Here is a 23976-nt window from a genome sequence, read left to right as displayed (position 1 = left end):
CAAGTCGGAGCAGAGCGGTGTACCAAATCAATGGGGTGAGCTTGGGAGAGGGAAAGAGAGAGAAAAGAAAGAGAGAAAGAGAGAAGGAAGAAAAGAAAGAGAAAAGGGAAAGAAAGAAAAAGGGACAAAGAAAGAGGGGGGATGGAGGGATGGAGGGAGAGGGGGAAAGAGGGAGAGGGAGAGGGAGAGGGAGAGAGAGAGAGAGAGAGAGAGAGAGAGACCTGATGCATCAGATTTAAATGAGGCCTAGTTTAGAGGCCCTTTTCCACATTGAAACATCTTTGCCAGCATCTTTGCCAGCACAATGAAACATCTTTGGCTTCTATTAATTAAAGGTTTTGTGGCCAAGACTATCAGGAAGCTCTCACATTTGGTTGAGGCTTTAAATAGGATCCATTGGACCAGACCTCCACCCTAAAAAAATTACTTTTCCCCAATATATTACAGTGCCAATTCAGAAGAAGGCAAAACCAAAATGTACTGGTAAATTACAAGAACACACACAAACACACACACTCCCTTCTAACCCTGCTGGAGCAGGTGATTGGACTAGAATAGATATCTCTTTATATTTCTCCTCCCTCCCTTCCCTCTTTCTTTTTCTTTCTGTCCCTTCCTTCCATTCCCCCCTTTCTTTGCCTGTCCCATTTTCTTTCTGTCCCTTTTTCTCTTCTTCCTTCTTTCTTTCTCTCTTTCCTCTCTTTCCCTCTCTCAGGCTCACTCCATTGACTTCATGCACCGCTCCGTTCAGACTTGCTTGGACAGGTGCCTCCAGTGCAAGGGGCTCAATAGGGTGATACTGCAGGGCCTCGCCCCTAACGCAGTGTTGGGAAAGGAGAGCAAACCAGAGTGGCTTTGTTCTCCTTTTCAAACATCCCACCGCCGCCTGGTTTGCTCTCCTTTCCCAACGCTGCGTTCTGGGCGAGGTCCTGCAGGATCACCCCATTGAGCCCCTTGCACCGGAGCGTGCAAGTCAATGGAGTGATCCTGCGGGGCCTTGCCCAGAATGCGGTGGTGGCAGGGTGTTTGAAAAGGAGAGCAAAGCCGCTCTGGTTTGCTCTCCTTTCCCAATGCTGCATTCGGGGCAAGGCCCCGCAGGCTTACCCCATTGAGCATCTTGCACCGGAGCGTGCAAGTCAATGGGGTGATCCTGTGTGGTCTTGCCTTGAACGCGGCGGCGGCAGCAGGAATTTTTCCCACCCCCTGAATTGTGCCCTGTGAGGGACCCACCTCCAGCACCCCCCGGCCACCTCTTAGCACCCCCCTGCTGGCCACCTTGCCCATTAGTGTCCCCCTAAGGCATCCCACTGCCCCCCAGGGGGTGGTACCACCCACTTTGGGAACCACTGTTGTAAACTAACAATGTCAACGGCCTATAAGGAAAACTTATACAAAATGTTTTATAGGTGGCACTTACCACCCGAGAGATGTTTAAAAATTTATCAGCTAAATGTTGGAAGTGTAATCAGATACCAGGTTCATATATGGTGGACATGTCCAAAGGCAAAAAAAAATTGGACTAAAATACATACTTGGTTAAAAAAATTATAAAGCAACATATACAGTAGATTTGAAAAAAGAAACATTCCTGCTGGGTATATTACCAGAATAATGTAATAAAAGAAATAGATACTTAATTTTTCATGTAGTAATGGCAGCAAGAATAGTGTTTGCACAACAATGAAAAAATGATGAGGTCCCAATAGATGAAATTGTAATAAAAAATATTAGAATGTGCTGAGTTGGATCAACTGATACTTAAGATAAAAGAAAAGGAACAGAGTATTTTTTAACATAGGATTTATTTTACCAATGGTTAACTATTAAAAACTAAACAGAATTTTTAAAGATAATAAATAGGTTAGACACTAAACAGAATTTTTAAAGATAATAAAAATTTGTATTGAAAATTTTACAAGATGGATAAACTAATTGTATGATTTCTCTGTGATTAATATTGATATGTTTATTAAGATTACTAGTATGATTATGGTTATTGTTATATCTTTACTTAAAATTAATTGTGCCAGACAACACACTGTCCAGATAGACGTAGCTTTTTTATGTTTTTCAAAGAAAAAGGTATCAATAAAACATATATTCAAAAAAAAAAAATAACTGAAACTTTTCCCACAATCTGGACCAGGGGTGTCAAACTCAAGGTCCGTGGGCTGGATCCGGCCTGCAAGGTGGTTAGATCTGGCCCGCAGGTCTATCCTGGAAACATCAAAGGCCGGGCATTGATCTGCCACCCTCTGGCAGCCATTAAGGCTGGACTGCGGCCAGCTTTAGATATGTCCTGCCTTAGCACTGGGCTACTCATATGGTTTCTCTCCTGTGTGAGTCTTCTGGTGGTTCACCAGATTGCAGTTCTGACTGAAACCTTTCCCAAAATTTGGACACTCTTATGGCTTCTCTCCTGTATGAGTGCTCTGGTGTTTCACCAAGGCAGAACTGTACCTGAAACCTTTCCCACAATCAGGACATTCAAATGGTTTTTCTCCTGTGTGAGTTCTCTGGTGATAAACCAAGGAGGATCTCTGACTGAAACATTTCCCACAAAGAGCACATTCAAAGGGTTTCTCTCCTGTGTGAGTCCTCTGGTGTATCACCAGGATGGAATTCTGACTGAAACATTTCCCACACTCTAGACACTTGTATGGTTTCTCCCCTGTGTGAATCCTCTGATGGTTCACCAGGTTAATATGTGAAGGGAAACTTTTCCCACAATCTGGACATTCAAACGGTTTCTCTCCTGTGTGAATCCTCTGGTGTATAAGGAGGCTGGAACTGTGACTAAAACTTTTCCCACAATCAGGACATTCAAAGGGTTTCTCTCCTGTGTGAGTCCTTTGATGACTCACTAGGTGAGAATTCCGACTGAATTGTTTCCCACAACCAGAACATTCAAAGGGTTTCTCTCCTTTGTGAGTTCTCTGATGTTTCACCAGACTGGAATTTTGACTGAAACTTTTCCCACAATCATGACATTCAAAGGGTTTCTCTCCTGTGTGAGTCCGGTGGTGTTTCACCAGGTAGGAATACTGACTGAAACATTTCCCACACTCTAGACACTTGTACGGTTTCTCCCCTGTGTGAATCCTCTGGTGGTTCACTAAGTTGGAATACAAACTGAAACATTTCCCACAATCTGGACACTCATATGGTTTCTCTCCTGTGTGAGTCCTCTGGTGTTTCACCAGAGTAGAACGATAACCAAAACTTTTCCCACAATCTGGACACTTGTATGGTTTCTCTCCTGTGTGTGTCCTCTGGTGTATCACTAGGTGGATATTCTGACTGAAGTTTTTCCCACAATCAAGACATTCAAAAGGTTTATCTCCTGTGTGAGTTCTCTGGTGTTCCACCAGGTTAGAACGGTAACTGAAACTTTTCCCACAATCTGCACAGCTGTATGGTTTCTCTCCTGTGTGTGACCTCTGGTGTATCGCTAGGTGGAAATTCTGACTGAAACATTTCCCACAATCAGGACATTCAAAAGGTTTTTCACCTGTGTGAGATCTCTGGTGATACATCAAGGAAGATTTCTGACTGAAATGTTTCCCACAATCAGGACATTCAAAGGGTTTCTCTCCTGTATGAGTCCTCAGGTGATTCACAAGGTTGGAACTCTGACTGAAACATTTCTCACACTCTAGACACTTGTACGGTTTCTCCCCTGTATGAATCCTCTGGTGGTTCACCAGGGTAAAACGGTAACGGAAACTTTTCCCACAATCTGGACATTCAAAGGGTTTCTCTCCTGTGTGAATCCTCTTGTGTATCACTAGGTGGGAATTCTGATTGAAACATTTCCCACAAACGGGACATTGAAAAGGTTTTTCTCCTGTGTGAGTCCTCTGGTGGTTCACCAGCGTGGAATTCTGATTGAAACGCTTCCCACAGTCAGGGCACTCAAAGCATTTCTCTCCTGTGTGAATCCTCTGGTGTAACACCAGGCTGGAATTGAGAGTGAAACTTTTCCCACAAATAGCACATTCAAAGGGTTTCTCTCCTGTGTGAGTTCTCTGGTGTATCACCAGGGAGGAATTTGCAGCGAAACTTTTCCCACACTCTGGACACTCATATGGTTTCAACCTGGTGTGAGTTCTCTGATGTATCACAAAGTTCCCATGCTTGATAAAGCATTTACCACATTGGGAGCAGTTGTAGGGCATCTTCCTATATGGATCCTTCTATGAATTACAAGGGAGCTATTCTGACCAAAGCATTTGCCACATTCAGAGTATTTATATGGCTGTTCTCCAGTGTGGATGCTCTTGTGATTTGAACTCTGTGCTTTTCTCAGAATAGCCACAAATTGTGTGGCTTTCTGAAAGAAATGGAAAATATCTTTTATTGCTTCTTTCATTTGCTTTGCTTTTCAAAGTTGCTTGTTGTCCAGTGTGCTGATATTGGCATCATTCTTGTCTATAAGATTAAAATTAAAGTGTAAGTTTTAATGTTTATAAAATGGATTCAGAAGATGTGAAAAAAGTAGTCCAGGTAATCCTTGAGGTACGACAGGCCATTCAAAGTATGTTCAAAGTAACGACACGCCCCCAATGCTAAATACAAATCTGTTTGAAAATTGAAATTTTGCAGCCGCCCTCTCCCCGTCCCTCACCCTTATGATCAACTGAAGAGGTGCTGCAGCACAAACAAATTTCCTTCCCATCTTGCCTGGTCAATCCTCAGTCGACAGAAGCCCCTGCTTTGCCAATATACTGGGTTCTATGCATTCCTCTTCAACCCCACTCTCACAGCACCATTCCCTTACTTAATTTTTGATGAGCTCAAGAAGTCAACTGGGCTACTCAAGTATAATAATGAAGAAGAAACATGATCTCTTTTGTTTCCATGGCAATCCTTTCGCCCCTAGTAGTGATTTACCCTGGTTGGGGAAGGAAGGAAGGAATAGGCAGGTTGTCAGTTAGGTGATTCATTTAATGTCGTCCTCAACTTCCAACATGAATTGGCAGGATCCATTAATGTCATCAGTTGAGAACTACCTATTTTTAGTAGGTTCCGATATATAAAACCAAACAACTCAAAGAGGGCGAACTTTGTTTTTCACATGGCTGCATATCTGGAATCACTGGGGACAGATTATCCAGCTGCAGAGAGAATTAAAAACACACACACACCTACAAATGTATAAATGTGAAAAATCTACTTTTTCAACCTGAAAAATGTCCCAAAAGTGTTACAGTCAAACCTTCTGAGCTAAATTTAAGAGATGTGGGGGCTTTAACTGATGCAATGATGGCGAAAGGCTCTGCAAAATTTGAAGCACCAGTGATGCCCATGGAAGGACTCAGCTCCCAATAAGGGCAGAAAACACTGTCCAGAACCCCTCGGGTGACCTCCCCATGCGAGTAGTCCTCACTTACTGACTGCATTTGGGACCGGCGTCTGTGTCACTAAGCAGCCCGAACATGAAGCATGATTGTCACATGAAAGTGCCAACTAACGTCTGTTCCTCTGCAGGTGTTAAACAAACCACTGCGGGTTGTTAAAGGCAATTTCGCGTGGCTGCGACTCGCACCTTCCAGCCAGGATCCCCACTGACTTTGCCTACGAGAAACTAGCCGGGAAGGTCACAAATGGGGACCACGAGGGTGGGATGTTGCGACCATCATAGACGTGCATTGGCTGGCAGCGTCCGAACCAAACGGCCCAACTTGCTCCCGGCCCCTCCTCCCACCTGCCCTCAACTCACCTGACAGCCGATGCTTTGATCCTTGGAAGAGCACAAAAGACGCCCTGCAAGCCGCCTCCCACCCATGAACGATCCGTTAGAGGAAGGTCCCCTCTAGGCTTCTCTTCTTCCTCCATCCTTCCTAGCAATAGAGCACTCGGTGGTTTTAACTCCTTTAAGATGCCGCTCCTGTATTCACGGCTTTGTAGGCGCAGAAGTTGCCCGTCGGACCGCCATCTCGCGACAGGAGGCGGTGAAACACGCTGGTGCCGCCTCTGCCTAAAGCATTGGCAAGATGTTGTCACCGATTAAATGCTATCAAGTTTTTTTAGATTCCTAACAACCACCAGCCTATCTTTGCAACTGCAGCTTGTGAAGATTAGCTGCATGCTGAGCCCGAAATGTTTATGAAGTTCTTACAGAATTACAGAGTAAGAAGGGACCGTCTCTCCAAGCAGGATCATTCCAGACAAATGGCTGTCCAATCTCCTCTTAAAAGCCTCCGCTGATGCACCTCGCACAAATTGCAGAGGCAATTTGTTTCACCGATTATTTGTTCCCACTGACAATTTCTCCTTAATTCTAGATTGGATCTTTGTTCGATAAGTCTCCCTTTGTTACTTTTTGTCCTACTTTGACATTTTATTTATTTATTTATTTATTTGATTTGCCAATTGTTTACAAGATAATAAGTATAAATGTATACATAGTTGTGAATACATGAAATGGGTACATATAAGAAAAATAAAAGAATAAGAGAAACAATAGGACAGGGACGGTAGGCACGTTGGTGCGCTTATGCACGCCCCCTACAGACCTCTTAGGAAAGGGGTGAGGTGGGGAAGAAACTACAGAGTCGGGTAGAGTATTCCAGACATTGACCACTCTATTGCTGAAGTCATATTTCCTGCAATCAAGTTTGGTGCGGTTAACATTGAGTTTGTATCTATTGTGTGCTCTTGTGTTGTTATGGTTGAAGCTGAAGTATTCATTGACAGGTAGGACATTGCAATGTATGATTTTATATACCATGCTTAAGTCAGACCGAAGACGGCGTAATTCAAGGTTTTCTAGTTTTAGAATTTCAAGTCTGGTGGCATAAGGTATTCTACAACGAGTAGAAGAGTGGAGAACTCTTCTTGTGAAATATTTCTGGACTTTCTCAATTGTGCTAATATCAGATACGTAGTGTGGGTTCCAGACTGATGAACTGTATTCGAATATTGGTCTAGCAAATGTTTTGTATGCTCTGGTTAGTAGTGTGATATTACCAGAGAAAAAGCTACCAGGATTAGGTTAACAACTCTTAATGCCTTTTGGCTATGTAGTTGCAGTGGGCTCTAGCACTTAGATCATTAGAGGTGAGTTAGCAGGGTCCCCAACGCGGTCCGCGGACCGGACGTCGGAACAACCCTTACCGGCGCTGGTTTTGCCGCCATCTTTATAAAAAGCGCTTCGGTGAAAGCTCACCGGAGCGCTGTTTCGTCATAAAAGATGGGCGCGTGAGCTTTTCCGGTAGAAAGCCATTTCTACAAAAGCTCACCAGAGCGCGCGATCATTACGAGCGCCCGTGACGCCACCGAAGCGCTTTCGCATAAAGATCCAGTTGACGCCGGCGCGCGCCAGCTGATGTCGGAACCGGGCGCGGCGCGAAAAGGTTGGGGATCCCTGCTTTACAGAGCTTGGGTCATCAACAAGATCTTGACTATTCAGCTTGTATTTTATTTTCTGATTTTTTTGCCAATATGTAAGACAGAGCATTTATTTGTTGAGATTTGAAGTTGCCATTTGTTTGACCACTCTGATACATAGTCAAGATCTTTTTGTAGGGTAGCAGTATTGTCTGTGGTATTGAACAGCTTTACATCATCAGCGAAGAGAACGCAATTGCTCTTAATATGATCACAGAGGTCGTTTATGTAGAGTATGAAGAGAGTTGGTCCTAGAACACTGCCTTGGGGAACACCACTATTGACAGGTACTGGATTTGATAGTACGCTCCCGATTTTGACCATTTGTTGTCTGTTTGACAGGAATGCTTCTATCCAGTTATTCAGTTGTCCAGAGATACCATAGGATTTTTATTTTTAGGAGTAGTTTGTCGTGTACCACTGAATCAAAGGCTTTACAGAAGTCTATGTAGATTGCGTCTATTGCTTTGCCCTGGTCGAGTTGTGTCGTCCATATGTTTTTGCAGTGTAAGAGTTGCAGATTACAGGATAGTTTTTTTCTGAAACCAAATTGTTTATTGGAGAGTAGGTTATTTGTCTCTAAGTGAAGGATGATGGATTGGTTAATAATTGATTCCATGACTTTACAGGTGACGCAGCATAAGGAGATTGGCCTGTAATTTTCAACTAGGCTTGGGTCTCCCTTTTTGAAGATGGGGATGACTATGGCTTGTGACCGACCCTCTTCTCTGTGTCAACCTCAGATATTGAAAGACTGCTATCATGTCATCCTTTAAATTAGACATACCCAGTTCCTGCACGTGTTCATTGGATGTCTTAGCCTCCGATCCCCATTATCCTTTTTGGTCTGTTCTGCATACTTTTCCCAGTGTTTCAAAATCTTTTTTATATCACGGTGGCCAAAACTAGATGCAATATTCCGTGTGTGGTCTTACTAGGGTTGTATAAAGCGATACCAATACTTCACGTAACCTTGATTCTATCCCCCTGTTATTGCACTGCTTTGGCTCTTTTAGCAGCTGCCACACGCTGCTGACTCATATTTAAGTGAACAGAATCCACAAGGATTCCAAGATCCCTCCTGCAGTTACTGCTATTTAGAATATTGCTATTGTACACCTGTGCAGTTGGTAGACAGAGAACTGGGACAAGACCAAGCCTGTGACTTACAGATAGTCCTGGTTTTACACCCAGCCATTTAGCAACCATACAAAAAACAATTTATGACCCAGATTTGAACTTCGGAGGGATGCGGGGAGGGGTGTTTCCAGCCAGGGTCACATGACATTTTGGGAGCTTGGCAACCAGCCTGGAAGTTATGTCCTTTAGTGTTCACTTAACACCTGCCATGTTTGTTTTACAATTGTTGCATGTGCTTCACAACTGCCACAAAATAGGTTGTAGAATTGTGTGGTGTCCCATTAATGACCATTATGATTTACGACTGTAATTCCAGGCACTTAAAAGTTCATTTAGTGACAGTTCAAAGTTACAACTACATTGGAAAAATTGACTTGTGGCCATTTTTCACACTTACAACCTTGCTAGCATCCCTATGAACACTGATCAAAATCCAGATGCTTGGCAACTGGTTCATACTTATGACTGTTGGAGGTTTTTTTTTTCGCTTGCCCCACCCAGAAATACTGTTTTTTACAATATGATTTTGACAAAGGGAAATAATTCCAGCGTAGGATGCCTTCATTTGATCAGCAGAAAAGAAAACCAGCCTCCTAAAGCTTGAAATCAACAGGGATCCATCCACGTCAAAATCCTGAAGCATGCCTGGGAATCAGACCCTCTACCCACCTTCGGTCTGTGAGCATAATTCACAACATGCAACATTTTTTCATATTACAGGTAATCCTCCACTTATGACCACAATTGAGCCCATAATTTCGGTCGTAAGTCATCATGGTCATAAAGCAAGTTATCATATGTCCAGACCCGATTTTATGACTTTTGTGGCAGTCCGTAAGTAAACCTTGTGGTTGTTAAACAAACCCATTGTTTGCTATGGGGCACATCTTGCCAGAAGTAAACATCAATGACCAGGAAAAATGTCATAAATTGGTGTCACAATGATAAGGTGCTGTTAACGGCTGTAAATGTGAGCCAGTTGTTGAACACCGAAAACACAGTCATGTCATCATGGTGGGGATGATGGAACTTTGAATTAGCGTCTCAAGTGGCTTTTGGAGGGTCCGTTGTAACGTCAAATGGTCAAAAGCACCCAGTCGTTATGTTAATTTAATATGACCGCTCTTTTATGTTAAAGGAATTCATCTCCGGGTTTTTTGAAACATTTTTGTCTACTTGCTGTCTCCATCCATGGGGACCTCAACTATAAGTACGGTAGATTACAGATTACAGGTAGCTTAACAATCGTAGTGAGTTAGAAACAACCATATGTATGGGGATCTCGCCACCGAGCAAGAGTTGAGACAAAGGTTTTACATCACCGTTTTATTATTAAATGTATCTATTAATAAACTTATTCACTACTCATCATGAAGTTTGAGGCAGTTATAAGTATCTTGCCTTGCCATAATATTCACAGCAACACGGACAATACCCCTTTTTCCTTGTAAAAAGTTATTGACAGTTCTTACACAATGCATTTTTTAAAAATGAAACATTTTCCACCGTACATTCCTTTTCTCATATTGCCACCACCAAGGGGGATGCCACAAATATGCCAGCATCTTAGTGTTGCTATCATCAAGAGCACACAGGAGTTGCTAATATATCTGGAGACCCTGTGATGAAAACCTTTTCTCCTCAACTCAATACTGAGGTTGTCTCCATCAGGTTGATCTGCAAGGTAGAACAGCTTTTACATGTGAAATTTTATATTACTTTTTTACCTAGGCCTTGGGCACCTGTTGTAGATCTCCCAGAAGCAGCCATCATTTTCAATGAACCCACAATTTCTTAATGTGGTCTGAAGTGTTAAGGCACAAAAAAAGCGGTTTCTTCCTCACTGTCCTGCATGACATTATCCCAGAAGCAGCCTCCATTTTGGCCCTGAAGTTGGTGTGGCAAAATGGCAGATGCTTCCACAGGTCAACTCCATGGCCCAGGGACGAATCACAGTTACATTAAAAATAACAGCTGCTTCCGGGACATTGTCATGCGGGACAGTGCGGTACATGTCCTGGCATCCTTCCCCAACATGAGGGTCAGAGATCTTCAAAAGATACGGAGGAGGAGAGGGTGTGAGGCCTGCTGGAGTCAGGGCTAAGGACTGCAGGGACCCAGTGGGAGAGGAAAAAAGCCTGTGGGGATCCTGTGGCAGAGGGAGAGGCCTGGCGAGTCCTATTTGGGAAAGCCTGGGGGACACTGCATGGGAGTTACAGGCTTAAGGGGACTCTGTCAGGGAAGGATCCAAGGGTTGGGGTAGAGGAGGCCTTTGGAAGGCAAGCCTGGCTCTGTGCCCCGCCTCCAAGAGTTTCCCCCAGACCTGAGGTAACCAGTTTTCCGCTTCATAACTCACATTCATTTAACTACATCAATAACAGCAGGTTAATTAAGCAAAGCAGGATCTCAACTTGTAATGGAGCCTGCCAGGATCTAACTGGAAGGCCTCGTTACAGTTGTATCCCGAGAACTACTTATATGTTGGCTAGGGAATTCTGGGGCTCAATATCCAGAGGACACCAAGGTAGAAGGCTGAAATGTGAAAATATCACAATCCATGTACAAAAAACACCACCCAAAAGCCTCTTTGCAGTAATTTCACAAGTTCTGGAAAAGGAAATATCCAGAAACATCTGCTGATAACCAGAAAGTTAGCTTTTAACAGCCTACCATTTTCCATCTTTTTCTCTCTCCACCAACTCTTGAGATGTGTTGACTAAAAAGAATCAGGGCAGAATTCTGTACATTCATTTCCCAAATAAGAGATCAGAAATGAAATTCAAGCCTTCTCTAAACTCATCAACTTTTGCCTCATGTGCATTAGCTTGTATGCAATAAGAGGTGATTTGCTTCTGAAAGACTATAGACTGGACATTTGTGTATTTGTGCCCTTGTGTATAAAGTACATGACTGATAATGTTAGGTCAAATATGGAAGTCATTCGCACAATCTGGATACTTTTATGATTTCTTTCCTGTATGTGTCCTCTGGTGTTTCACAAGCCCGGAAGTATAACTGAAAGTTTTCCCACACTCTGGACATTCAAAGGGTTTCTCTCCTGTGTGAGTCCTCTGGTGTATCACCAGGTAGGAATACTGACTGAAACATTTCCCACATTCTAGACACTTGTACGGTTTCTCCCCTGTGTGTGTCCTCTGGTGGTTCACCAGGGTAGAACGATAACCAAAACTTTCTCCACACTCTGGACATTCATACGGTTTCTCTCCTGTGTGTGTCCTCTGGTGTATCACCAGGTGTGAATTCTGACTGAAACTTTTCCCACATTCAGGACATTCAAAGGGTTTCTCACCTGTGTGAGACCTCTGGTGTATCACCAGGTGGGAATTTTGACTGAAACATTTCCCACAGCCAGGACATTCAAAAGGTTTCTCTCCGGTGTGAGTCCTGTGGTGTATTACTAGCCTGCAATTGAGACTGAAACGTTTCCCACAATCAGGACATTCAAAGGGTTTCTCTCCAGTGTGAGTCCTCTGGTGTATCTCAAGATTAGAATGGTAACTGAAACTTTTCCCACAATCAGGACATTCATATGGTTTCCCTCCTGTGTGAGTCCTCTGGTGTATCACCAAGTGTGAATTCCGACTGAAACGTTTCCCACATTCTGGACATTCAAAGGGCTTGTCTCCTGTGTGAATCCTCTGGTGGTTCAGTAGACTGGAATTGTGACTGAAACTTTTTCCACAAATAGCACATTCAAAGGGTTTCTCTCCTGTGTGAATCCTCTGGTGGTTCACTAGACTGGAATCATGACTAAAACATTTCCCACACTCTAGACACTTGTACGGTTTCTCCCCTGTGTGAATCCTCTGGTGGTTCACCAGGTTAATATGGGAACGGAAACTTTTCCCACAATCAGGACATTCAAAGGGTTTCTCTCCGGTGTGAGTCCTGTGGTGTTTCACCAGGTAGGAATATTGACTGAAACATTTCCCACACTCTAGACACTTGTATGGTTTCTCTCCTGTGTGTGTCCTCTGGTGGTTCACCAGGGTAGAACGATAACCGAAACTTTCCCCACAATCTGGACACTTGTATGGTTTCTCCCCTGTGTGTGTCCTCTGGTGTGTCACTAGGTGGGAATTGAGACTGAAGTTTTTCCCACAATCAGGACATTCAAAAGGTTTTTCTCCTGTGTGAGTTCTCTGGTGATACATCAAGGAGGATTTCTGACTGAAATTTTTCTCACAATCAGGACATTCAAAGGGTTTCTCTCCTGTATGAGTCCTCAGGTGATTCACAAGGTTGGAACTCTGACTGAAACATTTCTCACACTCTAGACACTTGTATGGTTTCTCCCCAGTGTGAATCCTCTGGTGGATCACCAGGTTAAAATGGTAACGGAAACTTTTCCCACAATCTGGACATTCAAAGGGTTTCTCTCCTGTGTGAATCCTCTTGTGTATCACTAGGTGGGAATTCTGATTGAAACATTTCCCACAATCGGGACACTGAAAAGGTTTTTCTCCTGTGTGTGTCCTCTGGTGGTTCACCAGGGTGGAATTCTGATTGAAACGCTTCCCACAGTCAGGGCACTCAAAGCATTTCTCTCCTGTGTGAATCCTCTGATGTAACACCAGGCTGGAATTGAGAGTGAAACTTTTCCCACAAATAGCACATTCAAAGGGTTTCTCTCCTGTGTGAGTTCTCTGGTGTATCACCAGGGAGGAATTTGCAGCGAAACTTTTCCCACACTCTGGACACTCATATGGTTTCAACCTGGTGTGAGTTCTCTGATGTATCACAAAGTTCCCATGCTTGATAAAGCATTTACCACATTGGGAGCAGTTGTAGGGCATCTTCCTATATGGATCCTTCTATGAATCACAAGGGAGCTATTCTGACCAAAGCATTTGCCACATTCAGAGTATTTATATGGCTGTACTCCAGTATGGATGCTCTTGTGATTTGAACTCTGTTCTTTTCTCAGAAGAACCACAAATTGTGTGGCTTTCTGAAAGAAATGGAAAATATCTTTTATTCCTGCTTCAATTTGCTTTGCTTTTCAATGTTGCTTGTTGTCCAGTGTGCTGATATTGGTATCATCCTTGTCTATAAGATTAAAATTAAAGTGTAAGTTTAATATTTATAAAATGGATTCAGAACATGTGAGTAGTACAAGTAATCCTTGAGGTACGACAGGCCATTTAAAGTATGTTCAAAGTAACAACCCGCCCCCAATGCTAAATACAAATCTGTTTTAAAGTTGAAATTTTGCAGCCCCCACCCTGTCCCTCATCCTTATGATTGACTGAAGAGATGCTGCAACACAAATAAATTTCCCTCCCACCTTGCCTGGTCAATCCTCAGTCGACAGAGACCCCTGCTTTGCCAATATACTGGGTTCTTTGCATTCCTCCTCAACACCAATCCCCCATCACCATTCCCTTACTTAATTTTTGATGAGCTCAAGAAGTCAACTGGGCTACGTGGCATAATCAAGAAGAAGAAATATGATCTCTTTTGTTTCCATGGCAATCCTTTCGCCCCTAGTAGTGATTTACCCTGGCTGGGGATGAGAGGATTGGCATGGCAACAAAAGAGATCGGATTTCTTCTCTGCTCTATCAGCGCTAGCTTTACGTTAGTCTTATGCTGGTAGAGCAAAGAAGAAACCCCATCAATTTTGTTTCCATGCCAATCCTTTTCTCCCCAGCCTGGGTAAACCACTATGATACCTTTTTAGCGCCGCCAGCATAAAACTAGCACCAGCCGAGCTAAGAAGTAGCTCGTAGTAGTAGTTTATGCTGGCTGGGGCGAAGGGATTGCCATGGAAACACAACAGATTGGATTTCTTCTTCTTGATTGTGCAACATAGTCCACTGAGGGAGTGGCCTCCTCTACTATGACTTCCTGAGTTCATCAAAATGTAAGTAAGCAAAGGGTGATGGGTTGGAGTGTGGAGGAGGCCCATGGGGCTTTGGGGAAACCAAAGGGCAGGAGGCAGAGCATGGGATATCCTAGAGGGGAGGGGGGAGGCCTTCTGGGAGTGCCTGTGTCCCCAATAGGACCCTCTCGGTTCCTCCCATCCCTGAGTCACCCCGTGCTCTAATGACGCACACATTGGTGTAACAGATGCATTGGGAAAAGGAATAGGGAGGTTGTCAGGTGATTCATTTAATGTCGTCCTCAACTTCCAACAAGAATTGGCAGGCTCCATTAATGTCATCAGTTGAGAACTACCAATTTTTAGTAGGTTCTGATATATAAAACCAAACAACTCAAAGAGGGCGTACTTTGTTTTTCACATGGCTGCATATCTGGAAGCACTGGGGACAGATTAACCAGTTGCAGAGAGAATTACAAACACACACACCTACAAATGTATATATGTGAAAAATCCACGTTTTCAGCCTGAAAAATGTCCCAAAAGGGTTACAGTCAAACCTTCTGAGCTAAATTTAAGAGATGTGGGGGCTTTAACTGATGAAATGATGCCTAAAGCCTCTGCAAAAGGCAATTTCGCGTGGCTGCGACTCGCACCTTCCAGCCAGGATCCCCACTGACTTTGCCTACGAGAAACTAGCCGGGAAGGTCACAAATGGGGACCACGAGGGTGGGATGTTGCGACCATCATAGACGTGCATTGGCTGGCAGCGTCCGAACCAAACGGCCCAACTTGCTCCCGGCCCCTCCTCCCACCTGCCCTCAACTCACCTGACAGCCGATGCTTTGATCCTTGGAAGAGCACAAAAGACGCCCTGCAAGCCGCCTTCCACCCAGCAACGATCCGTTAGAGGAAGGTCCTCTCTAGGCTTCTCTTCTTCCTCCATCCTTCCTAGCAATAGAGCACTCGGTGGTTTTAACTCCTTTAAGATCAAGAACAGATGCCGCTCCTGTATTCACGGCTTTGTAGGCGCAGAAGTTGCCCGTCTGACCGCCACCTCCCGACAGGAGGCGGTAAAACACGCTGGTGCCGCCTCTGCCTAAAGCGTTGGCAAGATGTTGTCACCGATTAAATGCTATCAAGTTTTTTTTAGACTCCTAGCAACCATCAGCCTATCTTTGCAACTGAAGCTTGTGAAGATTAGCTGCATGCTGAGTCCGAAATGTTTATGAAGTTCTTACAGAATTACAGAGTAAAGAAGGGACCGTCTCTCCAAGCAGGATCATTCCAGACAAATGGCTTTCCAATCTCCTCTTAAAAGCCTCCACTGATGCACCTCGCACAAATTGCAGAGGCAATTTGTTTCACCGATTATTTGTTCTCACTGACAACTTCTCCTTAATTCTAGATTGGATCTTTGTTCGATAAGTCTCCCTTTGTTACTTTTTGTCCTACTTTGACATTTTTGGGGAATAGATCGACCCTCTTCTCTGTGTCAATACCTCAGATATTGAAAGGCTGCTATCATGTCATCCTTTAAATTAGACACACCCAGTTCCTGCACGCGTTCATTGGATGTCTTAGCCTCCGATGCCCATTATCCCTTTTGCTCTGTTCTGCATACTTTTTCCAGTGTTTCAAAATCTTTTTTATATCACGGTGGCCAAAACTAGATGCAATATTCCGTGTGTGGTCTTACTAGGGTTGTATAAAGCGATACCAATACTTCACGTGACCTTGATTCTATCCCTGTTATTGCACTGCCTTGTCTCTTTTAGCAGCTGCCACACGCTGCTGGCTCATATTTAAGTGAACAGAATCCACAAGGATTCCAAGATCCCTCCTGCAGTTACTGCTATTTAGAATATTGCTATTGTACACCTGTGCAGTTGGTAGACAGAGAACTGGGACAAGACCAAGCCTGTGACTTACAGATAGTCCTGGTTTTACACCCAGCCATTTAGCAACCATAAAAAAAACAATTTATGACCCAGATTTGAACTTCGGAGGGATGCGGGGAGCTCCACCCAGGGTCATATGACATTTTGGAAGCTTTTCCTGGTGGATTTTCCCTCAGCAAGATTCTCTTCTGACACACCTGACAAGGTTTGGGGATTGTGCATCTGCACATAAACCAAGGATTGTTGTGCATCACCCTTAAAGGCAGCCAACAGGGAGATTTCACACTCCAGAAAGAAGAAATCTGAAGAAATAGAACGCTTTAGAGTCGGCATCTGTGGAATTTGGCAAAGTTTTCCTTATATTGGCCAAAGGGGGGAACAACCATAAAGATGGAGGGTTTTGTTTTCCTCGCCCCACATAGAAATACTGTTTTTTAACATATTATTTTGACAAAGGGAAATAATTCCAGTGTAGGATGCCTTCAACTGATCATCAGAAAAGAAAACCAGCCTCCTAAAGCTTGAAATCAACAGGGATCCATCCACGTCAAAATCCTGAAGCATGCCTGGGAATCAGATCCTCTACCCACCTTCGGTCTGTGAGCATAATTCACAACATGCAACATTTTTTCATATTACAGGTAATCCTCCATTTATGACCACAATTGAGCCCATAATTTTGGTTGTAAGTCATCATGGTCGTAAAGCAAGTTATCATATGACCAGACCCAATTTTATGACTTTTGTGGCAGTCCGTAAGTAAACCTTGTGGTTGTTAAACAAACCCATTGTTTGCTATGGGGCACTTGCCAGAAGTAAACATCAATGGCCAGGAAAAATGTCATAAATTGGGGCCACAATGATAAAGTGCTGTTAACGGCTGTAAATGTGAGCCAGTTGTTGAACACCCAAAACACAGTCATTTCATCATGGTGGGGATGATGGAACTTTGAATTCGCGTCTCAAGTGGCTTTTGGAGGGTCCGTTGTAACGTCAAATGGTCAAAAGCACCCAGTCGTTACGTTAATTTAATATGACCGCTCTTTTATGTTAAAGGAATTCGTCTCCGGGTTTTTCGAAAAAATTTTGTCTACTCGCTGTCTCCATCCATGGGGACCTCAACTATAAGTACGGTAGATTACAGATTACAGGTAGCTTAACAACCGTAGTGAGTTAGAAACAACCACATGTATGGGGATCTCGCCACCGAGCAAGAGTTGAGACAAAGGTTTTACATCACTTTTTTATTATTAAATGCATCTATTAATAAACTTATTCACTACTCATCATGAAGTTTGAGGCAGTTATAAGTATCTTGCCTTGCCATAATATTCACAGCAACATGGACAATACCCCTTTTTCCTTGTAAAAAGTTATTGACAGTTCTTACACAATGCATTTTTTAAAAATGAAACATTTTCCACTGTACATTCATTTTCTCATATTGCCACCACCAAGGGGGATGCCACAAATATGCCAGCATCTTAGTGTTGCTATCATCAAGAGCACACAGGAGTTGCTAATATATCTGGAGACCCTGTGATCAAAACCTTTTCTCCTCAACTCAATATTGAGGTTGTCTCCATCAGGTTGATCTGCAAGGTAGAACAGCTTTTACATGTGAAATTTTATATTGCTTTTTTACCTAGGCCTTGGGCACCTGTTGTAGATCTCCCAGAAGCAGCCATCATTTGCAATGAACCCACAATTTCCTAATGTGGCCTGAAGTGTTAAGGCACAAAAAAGGGGTTTCTCCCACACTGTCCTGCATGACAGTATCCCAGAAGCAGCCGCCATTTTGGCCCTGAAGTTGGTGTGGCAAAATGGCAGGTGCTTCCACAAGTCAACTCCATGGCCCAGGGATGAATCAGATACACTAAAAATGACAGCTGCTTCCCAGACAAAGTCATGAGGCCCAGAGGTGTCTGTCTCGCCCCCCCTTCCCCAACATGAGGTTCAGAGATCTTCAAAAGATACAGAGGAGGAGAGGGTGTGAGGCCTGGTGGAGTCAAGGCTAAAGACTGTAGGGACCCAGTGAGAGAGGAAAAAATCCTGTGGGGATGCTGTGGCAGAGGGAGAGGCCTGGTGAGTCCCATTTGGGAAAGCCTGGGGGACACTGAAGAACAGGCTTAAGAGGACTCTGTCAGGGAAGAATCCAAGGGTTGGGGTAGAGGAGGCCTTTGGAAGGCAAGTGAGACCCTGCATCCTGCCTCCAAGAGTCTTTCCCAAACCTGAGGTAGCCAGTGTTCTGCTTTATAACTCGCATTCATTTAACTACATCAATAACAGCAGGGGGCAGGGTTAATTAAAGCAAAGCAGGATCTCAACCATAACTGGAAGGCCCCATTACAGTTGTATCCCGAGAACTACTTATATGTTGGCTAGGGATTTCTGGGGCTCAAAATCCAGAGGACACCAAGGTAAAGGCTGAAATGTGGAAATACCATAATCCATGTACCAAAAACACCACCCAAAAGCCTCTTTGCAGTAATTTCACAAGTTCTGTAAAAGGAAATATCCAGAAACATCTGCTGATAACCAGAAAGTTAGCTTTTAACAGCCTACCATTTTCCATCTTTATCTCTCTCCACCAACTCTTGAGATGTGTTGACTAAAAAGAATCAGGGCAGAATTCTGTCCGTTCATATGCCAAATAAGAGATCAGAAATGAAATTCAAGCCTTCTCTAAACTCATCAACTTTTGCCTCAAGTGCATTACCTTGTAAGCAATAAGAGGTGATTTACTTCTGAAAGACTATAGACTGGACATTTGTGTATTTGTGCCCTTGTGTATAAAGTACGTGGCTGATAATGTTAGGTCAAATATGGAAGTCATTCGCACAATCTGGATACTTTCATGGTTTCCCTCCTGTATGTGTCCTCTGGTGTTTCACAAGCACAGAAGCATAACTGAAAGTTTTCCCACACTCTGGACATTCATACGGTTTCTCTCCTGTATGAGTCCTCTGGTGTATCACCAGGTGTGAATTCTGACTGAAACTTTTCCCACATTCCGGACATTCAAAGGGTTTCTCTCCTGTGTGAGACCTCTGATGTATCACCAGGTGGGAATTCTGACTGAAACATTTCCCACATTCAGGACATTCAAAAGGTTTCTCTCCAGTGTGAGTTCTCTGGTGTATTACTAGACTGGAATTAAGACTGAAACATTTCCCACAATCAGGACATTCAAAGGGTTTCTCTCCAGTGTGAGTCCTCTGGTGTATCACAAGATTAGAACGGTAACTGAAATTTTTCCCACAATCAGGACATTCAAAGGGTTTCTCTCTTGTGTGAGTCCTCTGGTGGTTCACCAGGTTGGAATTCTGACTGAAACTTTTTCCACACTGTGGACATTCATATGGTTTCTCTCCTGTGTGAGTCCTCTGGTGTTTCACCAGGTGGGAATTTGCAATGAAACTTTTTCCACACTGTGGACACTCATACGGTTTCTCTCCTGTGTGAGTCCTCTGGTGGTTCACCAGGTCAGAATTCTTCCTGAAACTTTTCCCACAATCAGGACATTCAAATGGTTTCTCTCCTGTGTGAGTCCTCTGGTGTATCAGTAATTGGGAATTCTGACTGAAATGCTTCCCACAATCAGAACATTCAAAGGGTTTCTCTCCTGTGTGAGTTCTCTGATGTATCACAAGGTTAGAATTCTGACTGAAACTTTTCCCACACTCTGGACACTCATACGGTTTCTCTCCTGTATGAGTCCTCTGGTGTATCACAAGGTTACAATGGTAACTGAAACTTTTCCCACAATGTGGACACTCGTACGGTTTCTCTCCTGTGTGAGTCCTCTGATGGTTCACCAGGTTAAAATGGTAACCAAATTGTTTACCACAATCAGGGCACTCATACAGTTTCTCTCCTTTGTGAGTCCTCTGATGGTTCACCAAGTGATAATTCTGACTGAAATGTTTTCCACAATCAGGACATTCAAAGGGTTTCTCTTCTGTGTGAGTCCTTTGGTGTATTACCAAGTAGGAATTATGAACAAAGCTTTCCCCACAATCGGGACATTCAAAGGGTTTCTCTCCTGTATGAGTTCTCTGGTGTATCACCAGGTTGGAATTCTGACTAAAACTTTTCCCACAATCAGGACATTCAAAGGGTTTCTCTCCTGTGTGAATCCTCTGGTGTGTCACCAAGCTGGAATTGCTACCAAAATGTTTTCCACAATCAGGACATTCAAAAGGTTTCTCTCCTGTGTGAATCCTCTGGTGTATCACCAGATGGGAATTTGCAATGAAACTTTTCCCACAAATAGGACACTCACACGGTTTCTCCCTGGTGTGAGTCCTCTGGTGTATCACTAAATTGCCATGCTTGCGAAAGCATTTACCACATTGGGAGCAGTTATAGGACATCTGTTCTCTGTGGGTCTGTCTATGAACCACAAGGGAACTATTCTGACGAAAGCTTTTGTCACTTTCGTAGCATTAGTATGGCTTTTTTCCAGGGTGAATCCTCTTATGCATAATCAGTTGTGATTTGCAATCTGTGCTTTCCCCACAATAGGCACATCTATGGAGCTTTTCCACCACTGATATTATTGAGGAGATCAAAAATGTGTGTGATCCCTTGTTTAGTTTTGCTTTGTTTGCAGCTACTGTTTTCTTCCTCCCAGTTCAAGCCTGTATTACTGTCTGCCTGTGATAATTCCTCGAGATGCTTTCCCAGATCACTCTTCAGATGTCAATTCGGTAGAAGATGAACCAGTTTTGTCCACTTCTGGAGGGGAGTTGGTCAATGGCTCCAATCAGTCCTCTGATAAGGATTTGGTTGAAGCACCGCTGCAGCAGGAGTCCTGAGGTTTTGCGTGGGGAAAGCATGCAGCTACAGCCAGCCAGTTAGGAGGAAGATGATCCAAGACAGAGAAAAAGCAGGAGCAGAGAAGGTCAGCCAGATTACTCATGAGGAGAAAGCCTCACTCTTTTTTAAGGGCTGCAATAGAAGCTGGCTATTTAGCACAGTAGCAAGATGGAAGCGATGCTGGGAATATGTTCATTTCCTAGCTGTGTGTTTTCTGGTTGTTGCGACTTCTGGTACCTAAATTTACATTGACACCGTGCCTTGTGAACTCTGGACTTTTCTTGCCTCATGAACCCTCTTGTGTTGTGGATGTAATTTTGCCTGGTAGGTTTATTTTGATGGGGAAACTTTCAGGTGCCTGGTGGACTCATTGGCCATTGCACGATAGCATTGGTCTGCTTGTCGCTGGATTCAATTTGGACAGTTCTGGGTTTTTGGTGAAGGGAGTTGCAGAGGAATATTAAGAAACCCACTAAACCAGAGTTATGTGTCTATATGTGAGTGGCACAGCATACTATGTGACTGTCCAATTCCTGGACAATTAGTATTCCTGAGGAAGTTGAAAATATGGATGATTCATTGTTTAGTGGTGCTTTGATTTAGTGGTGATTTTCTTCCTCCCAGAGCAAGGCCTGCATTACTGTCTGCTGTACATGGCTATCCAATTGATCTTTTCCTCCCTGGTAACTTCCAGATATTTCCCTCTTTTCTGTACAGAAAAATAATCTCCCTTGACCTTTCATGTAATGTATCCTTGAGTTCCCCACACTCTACTTTTTCAAGCTCGAAATCACTTCTTTTCTCTTTTTTGTCTATCACCTGTTGGTGACAGAGAAGAATTGTGTGGTTTTCTGAAAGAAACGGAAAATACTTTGATTTCTGGCTCCCTTTCCTTTCCTTTCCTTTCCAATGTTGCTTGTTATTCTCAGTCATCCAGAGTGCTCTTATTGTCATCCTCTTTGTCTATAAGATTCAAAGGAAAGTGTAATTTTATAAAAAGGTTGCAAAATGTGTGCAAAAAGAAAAAGTATACATTACAAGCAAAAAGCAAAGATGCCACAATGCTAGAATAACCTCTTACATCAGTTATGATTCATTTGACTACCAAGATCCAAGTTCAAATATTCACTCAATCATTAAATTCATTTGTTGACTTGGGTCAGTCACAAATTCTGAGCCCTGCAAAGGGTTATCATCAAATACAATCATGTGAAAAAGAAGGAACATTCTCTTTGAGTTCTATAATTTTTACGTATCAGGACATAGTAAAAATCATCTGGCATCTTAGCAGTTCTTAAAAATGGGTAAATATAACCTCAGATGAACAACAACACATGACATATTACACTCGTCATTTTTTTTTACAAAAGAAACCCAAAATGAAGAAGCAAAAAACTATGAAAAACTCAGGACACCCTTACTGCTTCCCTAGGTATGAAGAGGCGAAGTAGCAGCCAAGTGCTGCTAATCAAGTGCTCTTGATCAATTATCATCAGAAAGTGTGACTACATCTATAAAAGCCAAAGTTGTAGGAGTTTTCTGGTTGACTATGAACTCTTTTCTTTACTAAAGTATTCTAGAGGCAAATGTGAAGCCATCTGTCCAATGGCTAAAGCTTGGCCAGCATCAGATTATGCAACAGGACAATGATCCCAAAACATACCAGTAAATCTACAACAGAGTAGCTAAAAAAGAAAAGAATCAAGGTGTTGCAGTGGCAGTCAAAGTCCAGATCTCGATTGAGTGGCCGGACCTCAAGTGATCTGGGCATAAACAAATGCCCACAAACCTCAATGAACTGAAGCAGTGTTGTAAAGAGTGGGCCAAAATCCCTCCACAACAATGCAAGAAACTGATAAAGCCATACAGGAAACAATTACTTGAAGTTACTGCTGCTAAAGGTGGCTCTACAAGATAATAGAATAGAATAAGAATAAAATAGAAAAGAATAGAGAGTAGAATATAAAAAAATTGAGAATAGAAAAGAATAAATAATAGAATAGAAAAAAAGGGGAAAATAGAAGAGAAGAGAGAACAGAATAGAATAGAATAGAATAGAACAGAATAACAGTTGGAAGGGACCTTGGAGGTCTTCAAATCAAATCCCCTGCTTAGGCAGGAAACCCTATAACACATCATAAAGTATTAGGTTTCACACATGGCTTCTCTTTTTTGGCTTTCTTTTTGTAGAATAAATAGTGACATGATGTAATATGTCATGTCATTGTTCATTTGAGGCTGTTGTTACCTACTTTTAAGAATTGCTAAGGACTGGATAATTTTTCTTGTATTCGGATATGTAAACCCATACAACTCAAAGAGGGTGCACTTTTGTTTTTCACATGACTGCATAGCTGGAAGTGCTGGGGATAGATTATACAATTATATAGGCATACAGATTTTAAATAGAAGTACACAGATCTACAAATGTATATATTGTGGAAAATCCATGTGTTTTCAACCTAAAATAATGTCCCCAAACAGGCAAGCCTTCTGAGCTAAATTTAAGAAATGTGGGGGCTTTAACTGATGAAATGATGCCGAAAGGCTCCGCAAAATTTGAAGCACCAGTGATGCCCATGGAAGGACTCAGCTCCCAATAAGGGCAGAAAACACTGTCCAGAACCCCTCGGGTGACCTCCCCATGCAAGTAGTCCTCACTTACTGACTGCATTTGGGTCCGGCGTCTGTGTCACTAAGCAGCCCGAACATGAAGCATGATTGACAGATGAAAGTGCCAACAAACATCTGTTCCTCTGCAGGTGTTAAACAAACCACTGCGGGTTGTTAAAGGCAATTTCGCGTGGCTGCGACTCGCACCTTCCAGCCAGGATCCCCACTGACTTTGCCTACGAGAAACTAGCCGGGAAGGTCACAA

General features: G+C 43.1%; 3 protein-coding genes across 4 annotated transcripts in view; all 3 read right to left on the bottom strand.

Annotated features, from left to right (window-relative positions):
• Nucleotides 1-2041: 2041 nt before the first annotated feature.
• LOC148131716 (uncharacterized) lies at nucleotides 2042-5809 on the bottom strand. Of its 2 annotated transcripts, none has more exons than XM_087953027.1 (2): nucleotides 5723-5809; nucleotides 2042-4431 (listed from the first exon to the last, which is right to left on the bottom strand). In XM_087953027.1, exon 2 carries the CDS (start codon nucleotides 4176-4178, stop codon nucleotides 2406-2408), a length of 1773 nt encoding a protein of 590 aa, XP_087809153.1. In that variant the 5' UTR covers nucleotides 4179-4431; nucleotides 5723-5809; the 3' UTR covers nucleotides 2042-2405. The 2 variants fall into 2 exon arrangements, with proteins under 2 accessions (XP_087809153.1, XP_087809154.1); XM_087953028.1 differs by lacking the exon at nucleotides 5723-5809 and having other exon boundaries at nucleotides 2042-2363; nucleotides 2700-4427.
• A 3037-nt stretch (nucleotides 5810-8846) lies between these two features.
• On the bottom strand, nucleotides 8847-15306 carry LOC113431793 (uncharacterized). The gene is made up of 2 exons (XM_087953052.1): nucleotides 15207-15306; nucleotides 8847-13602 (listed from the first exon to the last, which is right to left on the bottom strand). The coding sequence occupies exon 2, from the start codon at nucleotides 13347-13349 to the stop codon at nucleotides 11493-11495; it is 1857 nt and encodes a 618-aa protein (XP_087809178.1). The 5' UTR covers nucleotides 13350-13602; nucleotides 15207-15306; the 3' UTR covers nucleotides 8847-11492.
• A 2203-nt stretch (nucleotides 15307-17509) lies between these two features.
• LOC148131712 (uncharacterized) overlaps nucleotides 17510-23976 on the bottom strand; it is an 80385-nt gene continuing 73918 nt past the window's right edge. The window contains exon 3 of the mRNA XM_087953163.1: nucleotides 17510-21745. Coding sequence (XP_087809289.1) covers nucleotides 19133-20653 — 1521 coding nt within the window. The 5' untranslated portion in view covers nucleotides 20654-21745 and the 3' untranslated portion in view covers nucleotides 17510-19132. The remainder of the gene's footprint in view (nucleotides 21746-23976) is intronic.

Source organism: Notechis scutatus, chromosome 2 (genome assembly GCF_049901735.1).
Source record: "Notechis scutatus isolate UNSWTSFEM ecotype Mainland chromosome 2, rNotScu1.2, whole genome shotgun sequence".
Taxonomy (NCBI): domain Eukaryota; kingdom Metazoa; phylum Chordata; class Lepidosauria; order Squamata; family Elapidae; genus Notechis; species Notechis scutatus.
This window is presented reverse-complemented; position numbering and strand designations above follow the sequence as displayed.